At 41.3% G+C, this 14417-nt stretch overlaps 1 protein-coding gene across 1 annotated transcript in view; it reads left to right on the top strand.

Annotated features, from left to right (window-relative positions):
* Window positions 1-14417, top strand: part of LOC131950168 (uncharacterized) — a 238073-nt gene that overhangs the window by 127160 nt on the left and 96496 nt on the right. The window contains exons 9-11 of the mRNA XM_059312221.1: window positions 230-384; window positions 1445-3274; window positions 3455-3526. Of these exons, the coding sequence (XP_059168204.1) occupies window positions 230-384; window positions 1445-3274; window positions 3455-3526 (2057 nt within the window). The remainder of the gene's footprint in view (window positions 1-229; window positions 385-1444; window positions 3275-3454; window positions 3527-14417) is intronic.

Below are 14417 nucleotides of genomic sequence, written 5' to 3' on the forward strand. Positions count from 1 at the left end.
GTGCAACTCAATACCACATGCAATATTAACTTAAGTTGTTATATCTATAGTCCCGGGTTGTAGGTGTACGTAAAAGTGTTGTTAAATTTTGAAAAGACCTCATCTTTTTATAAGCTTTTGGAAAATTATGGCGCGGTTTAAAATCTGACTCAAATTTAATATAGGCGTTCATCATTGTTTATTTTACTTGTGCCCTACCAATTTTAATTTTTAAAAATTTTTGTTCCAGCTTTTCTGGAAAGTAACCAAAACTCTCTGCTGCAAGTTCACTCCCCTGAAGACAGTTTTATTGAGCTGATGGCGATGGGGAAGATAGTCATGCTGAACTCTAAAGGTCATCTGGAGGCGGCGTCTATGGAAGGTCTTATCTCAGAGATCATACAGGTGGTTTCTTTGCTTCTCTCCCTTGTGTTGTGTGACGTCATACGGTGGTTTCTTTACTTCTCTCTTTTGTATTGTGTGACGTCATACGGTGGTTTCTTTGCTTCTCTCCCTTGTGTTGTGTGACGTCATACGGTGGTTTCTTTACTTCTCTCTTTTGTATTGTGTGACGTCATACGGTGGTTTCTTTACTTCTCTCTTTTGTATTGTGTGACGTCATACGGTGGTTTCTTTGCTTCTCTCCCTTGTGTTGTGTGACGTCATACGGTGGTTTCTTTACTTCTCTCTTTTGTATTGTGTGACGTCATACGGTGGTTTCTTTACTTCTCCCCTATATTGTGTGACGTCATACGGTGGTTTCTTTGCTTCTTTCCCTTGGGCTGTGTGACGTCATACGGTGGTTTCTTTACTTCTCCCCTATATTGTGTGACGTCATACGGTGGTTTCTTTGCTTCTTTCCCTTGGGCTGTGTGACGTCATACGGTGGTTTCTTTGCTTCTTTCCCTTGGGCTGTGTGACGTCATACGGTGGTTTCTTTGCTTCTCTCCCGTAGATTGTGTCCAGAAGTACTGGCGGCGATTTAGTTTTGAATTATGATAACAATCTTAACAGCATCCTTAAAACTGAACATCCATCCCATTCTCAATCCTGGAAATAATTCTATCCACCGCTAACCCTCACCCTGCCACTAACCATCACCCTACCCCGAACCCGAACCCTGCCCATAACCCTAACCATCACCCTACCCCTCACCTTACCACTAACCCTCACACTACCCCTAACCCTCACCCTGCCCCTACCCCTAACTATCACCCTGCCCTTAACCCTAACCTAACACTTATCCTACCCCTAACCCCAACCCCAACCCCACCCTCACCGTACATCTCATGTTTTCTAATCCTGGGGATTTCACATGCTGATGAAAATTGTATAAAAACAGTCACAAACCTCATATAACAAGCCTTAATTAAATTTCAATTAGTTTTTCCCACCACGGGCTTGGAGTAAAAAACAAAAAAAAGAGCAGTTAATTAAAATAATTATTTTGATGTCATTTTTTTAGGAAGCTTCCAACGAAGAGCGAGACTCCCACACGCCGTACATCCGGCTCAGCGGCTCTGCCAACAGCCTGACAGGACAGTTTGACCACGACTTCTTCCAGAACAAACAAAGCCTTCTCTCGCCCCTCGCCACGCCTTCTTGCTCCATGGAGTTCCTCAAGTCAATCAACCATCAGACTCTCCGGGAATATTTCCTAACCGGTTTACCCATGGTTGTACACCCGGTTATTGTACTCCGGCTTTTGTCGCACCGGTTATTCGGGAATATGATTCGTAGGAAGACGCTGTACTCAGATGCCAAGCTCAAACCACCTAAAGTAGATAAAGTCGACTCGTGTCCTCCACGGAAGCTTGACGTCTCTGACAAAGACGATCAGAACCAACACAAAGAGTTACCGCACGCTGCCCATGAAGGCGTCTCGTTGGCATCTCATCCTCAGGACAACGCCAACTCATCTAAACCACAGAAACAGGAGCAGAGTACTCAGCCTAAACCAAAGCCCAGCCTTCGTGTGATGATATCCGACTCAGGGATAGACGACGACGACACCCACCTTCACGACTACGACGAGAAGGATCTACTCCACGCCGAAAGAGTCAGCGCTAAGAACGTTAGCCAGGTTCAAAATAAAAACGGAACAACGACGAAACTTGCCTTAAGAGCTATAGGGGAGAGCTTGGTGACCCCTCTGGACCTGGATATTAAATCCAGGTCGAAGGAGTCAACTGCTGTACCTGGGTCTAACGCCGTCACCCCACCCGAGGTCCCTGAAGGCGTTAACTTTGATATACCCTCGAAACAACCGTCAAAAAAACTGTTCCGGTGGCCGAGTAAGAAAAGATTGTCCAAGTCCCAGGCTAATGTTCAAATGGTGCATCAAGACAGCATCGTCAGTGGGGGTCAGCTGACGTCTGGTTCGTGCAGCGAAGCGTCGACCCCTGAGGTAGATATCGTGGCCTTTCAGCGGGAGCTTATCAATCTTCCAACCTTTGTCATGGAGACGCCTTTAGTCGACGTGTCCCCGGTGTTCTCAAGGTCCAGTTCAGTGCCAGAGAACCTGGCGTCACGTCACAGGTCCAACCTGATCAACAGCTCCACGGGTCAGCTGCACGTGCATACTGACGTCATCGACACGAAACACAGCCCGCACAGTCCCAGCAGACCCACCTTTATATTTCCCAGCTCACCCATGACGTCCAGCAGCTTTAAAGCCGGCTCCATGGTGACCATCACCACCACAGATGTGGGGGGAGAGAGTGAGAGAATCATCCACCACCCCATCACCGACCTCGTCTCCCCGACCCTGCCCAGCATCCACCAACAACTCACCTCCCCCCAGAGCACCGACACCCCCGTGGCTGGCTCTGCCATAACCGTTCACTTCGAGGCTCCGTCCTCCCCCAACCCGTCAACCTCCAGCCAAAGCCCGCAGACGCAGTTCGAGTTCCCCAGCATCCCGCCCTCAACCAGCTTCGCCAACCACTTAAGCGTCAAGCAGGAGTACCCACCCTCCGCCACGCTCTCGCCTATACAGCAGCAGATGTCTGTTCAAACCTCCTTGTCTACCCCTGCTCTGTACACCCCCGAGCCTCGCCAGTCGGCCCCCCTCCCCACGGGGACGTCCGGTCTGGTCACCCCTAGCTACGAGATATCGTGCCAGCACCGTGGAGTGCTCAGGGTGTTGGAGACTTGGGCCAAGATCTCACAGATCGACATGGAGGGCAACTCTCTGATAGCCCTGGAGACCAGAGAGTTCCTCAAGAGACTCTCTGCTATGGGACACGAATATAAACTCTGGTGCCAAAGATTCGGAGCGAACCTTCGGCTCGAGGTAATGTATAGAACTGCGGTAACAGAAAGAAATTAAACTTGATCGTTAGTTATCAACTATAATATTTTTATAGGGCTTAGTTTACAGTTGTAGTTATGTTTTTATTTCTTAAGTAAAAAATATTTTTTTTTTAAATAAATAAGTTTTCTTTTACAAACATTCTACGCCAATAATTTTTAGGAATGCATAACAGCGGATAAAGCAACCGAAGCCAAGGACGATAATGCATCAATTCATCTGCAATACAAAAAGGTAAGATTTTAAAGAGTTATTTCTCCTACCTTCTACTCTAATTACAATACAAAAGCACTGCAAGGGGAAACAATTCATTCGTATGTGAAACTAGTAGACAAGTACAGCTAATCTGCATTACCGAAAGCTGTTGATATTTTTAGATACCGCTAACAGCTTTTAATTAAGTTCACAAAGCCATCTCAAGTCTTTTGTTTTCGTTAATTCAAATGTGTTTTAAATTACGCAAATAACTCGCCTTGTATAGCGAATTGGTTGCGTGCAAACATTACACCCAATCTAATAGTTACACAGCTGTCGAGTTTGTTTAACACACATACACGTCACTGGTTAAACACCCAGTACACATATGTAAGCCTGTGTTTACTTCTAGTTGGTGGCGAGTCAACAGGGTGTCTACATGCACTTTTTATATCTGATACAATACAGTTTCTTTCTTGTATTGTAACGTTTATATCTAATACAATACCATTTCTTTCTTGTATTGTAATGTTTATATCAAATACAATGCTATTTCTTTCTTGTATTGTAATGGAATGGATCGCATTCGTTTACTTTTGCAAGAAGATGTAAATGGTGTCTTTATTCTTTAATGTTGAAGAACTTATGTTTTACCACGGAGTATAAAATGTATGGGATAATGGTATGGTGAGGGGGGGGGGGGGGCGCTTACGTTTACTTTAGCTGAGTTTGAGGGTTCTAATTCTTGCTTCTTGGTATAAGACTTTAATAAAGAAACTCGGCTAAAGTCTTATCATTAAAGTTTCTAAACATGTCATCGTTGTAGGGTGCACCTACAAAATGATATATCAGCTATATATATATATATATATATATATATATATATATATATATATATATATATATATATATATATATATATATGGTGTGCCCGCTTGACATAGCAACCTAACCATCTTCTTGCGACCTGCAATAAGGCACACAGCGGTGTGAAGAGGTTTTCACAGTTCCGCCCGTCTAAACGGTTTATGTGTTTTCGGGCAATAATCTAAGTATTGATCTGAAACAGTTATTGATTTTCGCCGCATGTTTTGTTTTGTGATTTGTTTGACCGTCCGAGGTAATCGTATTGTTTTCAATGCAAATATCAGCATATGGGGCACTTGGCATCAAACGATATGCACTCGGCTGACCTCTAGGTTTGTTGTGGGACGGGGGGGGGGGGCTGGGGCTGGGGCAGAGGGGGAGGGGACGGAGGGGGAGGAAGTGGGGATGGAGTGTGGGGACAGAGGTTGGGGACAGAGGTTGTGGCTTTGTTCATGTAGTGGGTTTATCAACGTTAGAGTTCTTAAAATGTGACATAGCACAGGTTAACGCATTGCTGTTGTGACAGTGGAAGTATTAGTACCGTGGGCAATACTGAATAGGATGAGGTTGATAACCGTATAATCGGGTTAGGCTTATAACCTTATAATCGGGTTAAGTTTATAACCTTATAATCAGGTTAGGGTTATAAGCCTATAATCGGCTTAGGTTTATAACCTTATAATCGGGTTAGGGTTTATAATGTAACCAGTACAAACTTAGTGTCTGTTGTGACAGTGGAAGTATTAGTACCGTGGGCAATACTGAATAGGATGAGGTTGATAACCGTATAATCGGGTTAGGCTTATAACCTTATAATCGGGTTAAGTTTATAACCTTATAATCAGGTTAGGGTTATAAGCCTATAATCGGCTTAGGTTTATAACCTTATAATCGGGTTAGGGTTTATAATGTAACCAGTACAAACTTAGTGTCGGTTAAACATAATTACATTAGGTTTACCACATAAATATAACGCGCACTTTCAACATCATCCAAGTAGCTCTAGTGAGTGATCTCCGTTGTCGAAAGTAAACTGATACTGTGTTGGTAGAGTCCGCGGCTTTATTAAAATTGTAACTTTTCAATATTTCTCAAACATGAGGACTGTAAAAGTATGATGACAGCAGGGGGTCTAGAGACCAGAGATGTGGGAGGTATAAGGAACGTTCTAGGTTGTGGGAGGTATAAGGAAAGTTCTGGATGTCGCGGCTGGTTTTAATGGTGAGAGAAATTTGATGCCAAGAGAAGTCGTAATAATCACAGCATGGCTGCTGGTAGCTGTAATGTCGTGTGCTCGGTGGTGCTGGTGGTGGTGGCGGTGGTGGTGGTGGTGGCGGTGGTGGTGGCGGTGGTGGTGGTGGTGGTGGTGGTGGTGATGGCGGCGGTAATATCAACTAATCATTAAGTCATTAGTGATGATTATGACATCAGTTGAGTTTAAAATCGTTGGTGATGATGGTAAAATAAAGTTGAGCTTAATGTTTTGGTGATTATGGTAACATCAGTTGAGCTTAGCTACAAATCTACAAGGTAGAGGAGGTTTTTTTTCTAAGGTTAAGCTCCAACCATCTAAGCTCCAACCACCTAAGCTCCAACAATTTAAGGCTCTGTCCAGCCGATGTTGAACGTATTAGATGACAGTATCAATGTTTATAGAGATGTCTACTGAATGTGGTGACTTAATTCACTAGTTTGGGGGACTCAATGATCAAAGTAACTTAGACGCTAGTTATACCAACCAATTTATCAATAGCTAGAGTTAAACCAACTTCTCTAGAATCTAGAGTTAAACCACCCTCTCTAAAATCTAGAGTTAAACCAACTTCTTTAGAATCTAGAGTTAAACCAACGTCTCTATAATCTAGAGTTAAACCACCCTCTCTAAAATCTAGAGTTAAACCAACGTCTCTATAATCTAGAGTTATACCAACCTCTCTAGAATCTAGAGTTAAACCAACCTCTCTAGAATCTAGAGTTAAACCCACCTCTCTAGAATCTACAGTTAAACCAACTTCTCTAGAATCTAGAGTTAAACCACCCTCTCTAAAATCTAGAGTTAAACCAACGTCTCCATAATCTAGAGTTAAACCAACCTCTCTAGAATCTAGAGTTAAACCAACTTCTCCAAAATCTAGAGTTAAACCAACCTCTCTATAATCTAGAGTTAAACCAACTTCTCTAGAATCTAGAGTTAAACCAACCCGTCTAACAAGCCCATAGCTAGAGTTAAACCAACCTCCCATACCATGATCGACATACAGCCATCAAGTTAATAGCTCCGGACAAATTAGAACAGTAATCATACGGTGAGGATATCACACGCAGTAATTTATTACATCGTAAACTGACGGGCCCATGAAGGACAGAGCTCTAGCTGTCCTCACTACTCCATCATTTGGGCCCTAACTGCAAATCATTTCCGTTTTGTCCACCACGCATGCGCTGTGCGACACTAGATTATCCCTCTATGTGGCCGGGAGATGTTTTACTGTGGTAATCGAGGTGAGGGGGGGGGGGGGGGGGGCGGAGTTGATATACTCAGTGCGGTGGGGTGGGGAGGGGGTCTTGTCGTGAATCACAGAGAAATATATTTGTTTACTTTAGACGCGTCCTTAGCAACAGGAGGACCTGAAGAGAATCTTATGTGTTCAAGGTTACATTAAGTATTGCTGTTGTTTCAACAGTTTAAATTTTGTGTTGCCGTTGTTTGAAAATGTTATCTCTTTTGATGATGGTACTTAAAGTTTTATTTTAAATTGTAATTAAATTTCATTAAGTTTTATCAGAACTATCGGAGCTGTGCGTGTAAGTTTCAGATTTTGATGTTGTATCATCAGAAATATTGATCATAGATCTAAATATAGAAGAAGTATTCACGTGATTCGTCAATCCTGACCAACATGACCGATGACACAAGCTTTACATTAATTCATCTTGTTTTACTCTAATGTTAAAGCGTTTCTAATCCAGATTCTCTATTCCATATAGCTAAGAATTTGTTTTAATTTTCAGTTTATGTTTTTAGCTTTCTGGTAATAAACCCAGTGTTAAAGTTTGCTTTGATTAACCTAGTTGTTATGACTCCCTGTTAGTGTTATTTTTCTCTAGTGATCAAGGTTGGGAAATACTTGAACTTCTAATAGCCAATACATGTGTATTTTTTTTATTCAAACACCTCGGATGTGATGGTGTGAAGTATGTGAATGTTTGAACTTGGCCTAGCCACCAATGTTACCCAGTGATGTGAGGGTGTATGTGAATGTTTGAACTTGGCCTAGCCACCAATGTTTTATGTGACGGTGTATGTGAATGTTTGAACTTGGCCTAGCCACCAATGTTACCCAGTGATGTGACGGAGTATGTGAATGTTTGAACTTGGCCTAGCCACCAATGTTTTATGTGACGGTGTATGTGAATGTTTGAACTTGGCCTAGCCACCAATGTTTTATGTGACGGTGTATGTGAATGTTTGAACTTGGCCTAGCCACCAATGTTACCCAGTGATGTGACGGAGTATGTGAATGTTTGAACTTGGCCTAGCCACCAATGTTTTATGTGACGGTGTATGTGAATGTTTGAACTTGGCCTAGCCACCAATGTTACCCAATGATGTGGCGGTGTATGTGAATGTTTGAACTTGGCCTAGCCACCAATGTTTTATGTGACGGTGTATGTGAATGTTTGAACTTGGCCTAGCCACCAATGTTACCCAGTGATGTGAAGTATGTGAATGTTTGAACTTGGCCTAGCCACCAATGTTTGAAGTGACGGTGTATGTGAATGTTTGAACTTGGCCTAGCCACCAATGTTACCCATGTGGCGGTGTATGGGAACTTGACTAAACCACCGCTGTGATGAGGCGAAGAACTGGACATCAATCAGTGACCTGAGATGGTCCCTCAACACGTGACACACGTCCCACCTCCCCTACACATGCATTCAATTTGTGACAGCTGCAGTTTGTGTTGACTAGCTGAATGTAAACAGCAATTTGATTTCACAAACAAAACCTCGGCTTAAGGATCGGGTTTATCAGGGGAGGGCAATAAGAATAGGGTTTATCAGGGGAGGGCAATCTGTTCAAGGGAAGTAATGAAAGACGACGTAATTTGGATTAAAAGAGCGTGGCTAACCTCGAAGGAATTTCCTGCCGTGTGACAGAGTTCCGATTCATTCACCGATTCAGCCGAACAACGCAGTAGACGTTTGTTAAAGATTTTCTTTTTTTCTTTAAACGTGTGTCGTCTTACCCCTCCCCCTCCCCCCCCCCCCTCCTCTCCTTTCGGCGACACCCCGTCGCTTACACTCAGGTGTAAAGCTGCATACTGTGACCCTCACACCCCCCTCCACCCCTCCCCTCCTCATGTCCTAGATCTATAGATCCCCCGTGCGACGTTCGCCTTGTGATTGTACCTTATCGTCCGCTGGTGACGGAGAGAAAAAAAAATCTGTGTCACCACGGTCACCCCTCCCCCCACCAGCCCACACCCCCACCCCAACAGAAGGCGGTAAAACTCAAGTTCCGGTAAAGAAGATTACAAACATTGGCGTGGGGTCTGTTTTCTGTATCAACAAGTTTCAAAGTTTGGAACACACTGTTGCGGTCAGATTTTTTTATCTTCCAACTCTCAAACTTGTGTGGGGATTTTTTTCTGTCGCCTGCACGTGAGGAATTTTTTCCCTGTCGTCTGCTTGTGTTTAAAGCGTGTCTTTCTACTTGACGTTTTCGCTTGGTTTTCTAAGCCGTGTCACTGTACATTTATAAAAACTGGAGTGTAATCTATGCTAATGTGTGATCAGTGAATTAATTGGTGGATTTTAATTAACATTATTTTCAATTAAATTTGGATTTCGCTGTGGTGATATAGACTTATTGATCTAAATTGGATGAATCGAATGTTTGTATTTATCGTAAGTCGAGTGGATAAAACGTGTGTGGATAATTTCACTAGATCTATATCTAGATCCAGAAGTGGTGTAGGAATTAGAAAGCTTTTTGTTATTAATGGGCTTTTATGTGAAATATAATTGATAGTTAATTATCGTCGCGTTATTATGTTAATTACTTTCCTGTTCGACCAATTGCTGTAATCAATCCATCGATATTGTTTTTGTCTGTCTACTGATACTGACCAACTCTGTCTATCGACCAAGTCTGTCTACCGACTAAGTCTGTCTGCTGACCATGTCTGTCTACTGATACTGACCAACTCTGTCTATCGACCAAGTCTGTCTTCCGACCAAGTCTGTCTACCGACTAAGTCTGTCTTCTGACCATGTCTGTCTACTGATACTGACCAAGCCTTTCTACCGAACAAGTCTGTCTACTGACCAGCTTATCGTCCGCTAAAATTCCTAGTCACTCGACCGTTTAGTCGATCGACCAAAGACCGTATGACGTTTGGTCGTTGGTTGACCTTCCTGTGTCACGACTGTAGGTCACCTCACACTATGCCAGACGTTAGCTCTGTCGAGCTGGGTCATGCAGGGTCGTACCGGGTCATGGGTCAGTTGTGTGTGGTACCTGGGTCTGTAGAGTTCATTATCTGACCGCGCGTTAGTGACTGGACCCTCTGTTCCTTGCCAGATATCTCAGGGTTGTTACGTATCAGTTGCCTTAAGGTGAAGGGGGGCGTTATGTTTTTGATCACCTTAGTGGGGGCGTTTCGTATTTTTTAACATAGCGGGGGGGGGGGTGTTATGTATAAGTTACCTCAGTGGGGGATTGTGTCGTATTTGTTACCTTAGTGTGGGTTGTGTCGTTTTTGTTACGTTAGTGGGGGTTGTGTCGTATTTGTTACCTTAGTGGGGGTTGTGTCGTATTTGTTACCTTAGTGGGGGTTGTGTCGTATTTGTTACCTTAGTGGGGGTTGTGTCGTATTTGTTACCTTAGTGGGGGTTGTGTCGTATTTGTTACGTTAGTGGGGGTTGTGTCGTATTTGTTACGTTAGTGGGGGTTGTGTCGTATTTGTTACCTTAGTGGGGATTGTGTCGTATTTGTTACCTTAGTGGGGATTGTGTCGTATTTGTTACCTTAGTGGGGATTGTGTCGTATTTGTTACCTTAGTGGGGATTGTGTCGTATTTGTTACCTTAGTGGGGATTGTGTCGTATTTGTTACCTTAGTGGGGATTGTGTCGTATTTGTTACCTTAGTGGGGATTGTGTCGTGTTTGTTACCTTAGTAAGGTTTGTTGGTTTTAGTTATCTAGTGAAGATAGTTTTGTTCTGATTCTCTTAGTGACCGTTGTTTAGTATGACTTAACTTCAGTGTGGGTATTTGATTTAGGTCACCATCGATGGTGATTTAGTGTTTGTTTTCAGCCAACAATCTGTACCATAGAGTTTCGCCTAACCCTGGCCGTGTTAAGAGCCTCACCTGTTTTGTGTACCTGGTGACACACCGGACAGGTAAACTCGGCTCTGCAGATCTTTATCTCTATAAAGACTTTATTGAAATACCTGCAAGCTTTTGTCTTAATCCCCCCCACCCCGGCAGCCCCCAATTTTGTCCTTCTCATTTACCTTGTGCGCCACCTTTCACCCTCCTCCATAGACAATGTATTTGACAGTATGTGTAGGGTAGGCTATAGATTTTTGGACGAGTTATTTATTTTTGTGATTAGAAATTGATTTATTTCTAATGTATAGCGTGGTGATTGCAATTTGTAGGCATTCGTCAAAACAATACCAGCTGTTTCACATTTTGTTTTGTTTTATTTTTTTGTGAGAATAAACTTTTCTTTTGTGTTGTTTTGTGGTGTGTAGTTTTTTATTTCATCTTATGTGTGTTGTGTGTTGTGTTGGTGGGTGTTATCGTAAGTGTGATTTGTGTAGGTTGATGTCGTTTGTGTGATTGGTGAATGTTAATGTTATCTTATCTGTGATGGTGAATGTTGATGTTGTATGTGTGATTGGTGAATGTTGATGTCGTAAGTGTGATTTGTGTATGTTGATGTTGTATGTGTAATTGGTGTATGTTGATGTTGTCGTATGTGTGATTGGTGTATGTTGATGTTGTCGTATATGTGATTGGTGTGTGTTGATGTTGTATGTGTGATTGGTGTATGTTGATGTTGTCGTATATGTGATTGGTGTGTGTTGATGATGTATGTGTGATTGGTGAATGTTGATGTTGTATGTGTGATTGGTGTATGTTGATGATGTATGTGTGATTGGTGAATGTTGATGTTGTATGTGTGATTGGTGTATGTTGATGTTGTATATGTGATTGGTGAATGTAGCTGTATTTGTGATTGGCGTATGTTGAGGTTTCCATCTTGAGTGATAGTTTAAGAAGTGTGTGGCATTAACCCACGAAAACCAGATCTCTTTATTCCGAGGGCTCTAATGTCAGGTCGGCTTTCGTCACCTGTGTGTACCTGTGCTTACAGCGGGTGACTTGGCTCCGTTAGACATTGTGTTATGGACACACGGACATTTCGTTACAACTGTTTTTGCGCTGATATTTGATTGTATGGAGTTGTACATTTCGAGAGTTAAAGTTTATTTGGTATTAGGTTTGAGAAAACATTTACAATTTACTAGATCAGTTGTTTTGGCATGTTTTTTTAATGGACATTTCGTTGTTATGTGGGTATTTGGCTGTCGGATAAAAAGTTATTTCTTTCGCTTCCATGCGTTATTTTAGCTGTTTGATAAAATCTTGATTTTAAATTGGTTTGTATAGAGTGATTGTGGAGGGTTCATGGTTTAATAGCTGGTATTTATATTGGCATGGGTAGACAATATTATCGGACAATCCTTGATGGTCGCTCTTTATTTACATTATGTAATAAATGGAGATTTCGTTAATTTATGTCTGAACTCAAATCGGGTGTTATGGACATTTCATAATTCTCTCTGCATTTAAAATAGGTTTTTTGAAAAGGACCGACATTTTGTGGTTGACATTCGATATAAAAAATAAATGGACATTTCGTAGAAAAGGTTCTGTTCTCACAATCGTTAGTTGGACATTTTCCATACAGAACACGAGCGTGTTCATTTGTCGTGTGTGTTCATTTGTCGTGCGTCGTATAGTGTTCCTGGTCTGGATGTATTGGGATTATGTGGTTAGTGGATCCAACTTATCCAGCATTCGCTTGCATCCATGAGGATACACAAAATGGATAACACCCTGGATTCTTCTCCACCAGTAAGTAAACAGAGATTTATTTTTTTATAAAAATTATTTTGTACTACTTTAACTTTTTGGTGGGGTACCAATCGATCATTACATCGCTAGCATATAGCAATGATACTGATACCTGTTGCTGATCTTCATGCAAGCAAGCACTTGGCTTAGTGTAGGGTGTTAAGGCCTGAGGTTAGGTTTGGACATGAAATAAATGCCTTAGGTTTGCTTTAGGCATGAATTACTACTTCTTTACCCATAAAGAATCACTTGGATGTATGACATAGACTGTCACCTAGATGTATGACGAAGACGATCCATTAGATACACCACCTTGAACGTCCATGTGTTAAAACTAAATTGTCCCCAACAGTTAACTTTTAAAAAGTCAATTTCTAGCATTAACATACTAAAGTTAGCTCCCTGTACAAAACAATATTAATTGATCATTTAGTGTCTCGATAATCTATTTTAAGTATTAGTAATTAACAATTTGATTGCCTTCATTAATATATTTAAGAATTAATTAAAACTCCTGTTTTTTAAAAGTTTATAAAATGTTCTTTCTATGGGTTAGATGATGACGTAAAAATCAACTGATTATAGCTAACCTATGATCGATAAAAGCAATCGTATTTTCATTGATCGACTCTAGTTCGTCAAGATGGCTAATGATTCTTAACCGACATTCACACAGTTCACAAATAACAACATAACAACTAGATCATCAAAATGTCTATGTTCACACCTTTTTTGCTTTTAATGTCCACCTTCAAAGATTGTTGAATACATCACGTCTCTGTTTATGATTGTTACAAGTTTTATTTCTCACAAGTCTCACTTGTCATTAGTCGTGTGAGACACACTACTCACTTTATCACCCAGCGTCCCTCTTCCGTTTTGTGTGTTCAATGATTGTGTTCATGATGTTATTTTATTGAAAGACCGTGTTCATGACGTCATAAATGATTGAGAACATGACGTTACTACATTAAATTATTGTGATTATGACGGTATGATATTAAATATTGTGATCATTAAGTAATTAAAGTAAATTAATTTTATCATTAAGTTCTTATATTGAATATTGTAATCATGAAGTTATTATAGTAAATTATTCAGATAATAACTTGTTACATTCAATCATCGAGATAATAACTTGTTACATTCAATCATCGAGATAATAACTTGTTACATTCAATCATCGAGATAATAACTTGTTACATTGAATGATTGAGATAATCGATTTATTATATTGAACGATAGAGATAATTAATTTATTATATATTGAATGATTGAGATCAATAGGTTTTTGTGTGAAATAATTGAACTCCCTGTGACCCATGTGACCCTAAGATGAGAATGACTCTAGTCTGTAGGTGGACTAGTGACCCTAGCAGCTTCTGGTTGCACTAGTGACGTAGTTGACTGACCATAATGACCTGTGTATTTATAATGACCCTATTGAACCAGTACGGAATGGCGTGGTCACGACATAGCTCTCACTGCTACCCACCCAAAAGTATTGAGTTCGTTCATGGGATCTAGTCTGACGAGAGTCCCTGAGTTCACTCTGCTCTATCTGGTACCTGAAAACTTTATACAAATTAAAAAACGCCTAGCCCTAGTACTTACCATACAACCTATTCATATGTAGACATCAGGGGTACAGAAGAACTCTACTTTACCTGCTGTATGAATCGCGAGGCTTGATAATTAATTCACTCACTTTTTTTTCCACTTGACTATGTGACCCCGTTATAACTGACTGAACCTTCTGATCCCGTGACCCCACTGAGTATATACGTTTGTACCTGTAAGTTTACCTGTAAGCCGCAGGTGTTTATCACAAAGCTGTGCCCTGGGTTTACATTACCGGTGTAACCATTTTTTACCGCCGGTAACCCTCCGGTATCAACACTAGTGTT

This window comes from Physella acuta, unplaced genomic scaffold, assembly GCF_028476545.2.
Source record: "Physella acuta isolate Inbredline_101_S28 unplaced genomic scaffold, ASM2847654v3 ptg000741l, whole genome shotgun sequence".
Taxonomy (NCBI): Eukaryota; Metazoa; Mollusca; class Gastropoda; family Physidae; genus Physella; species Physella acuta.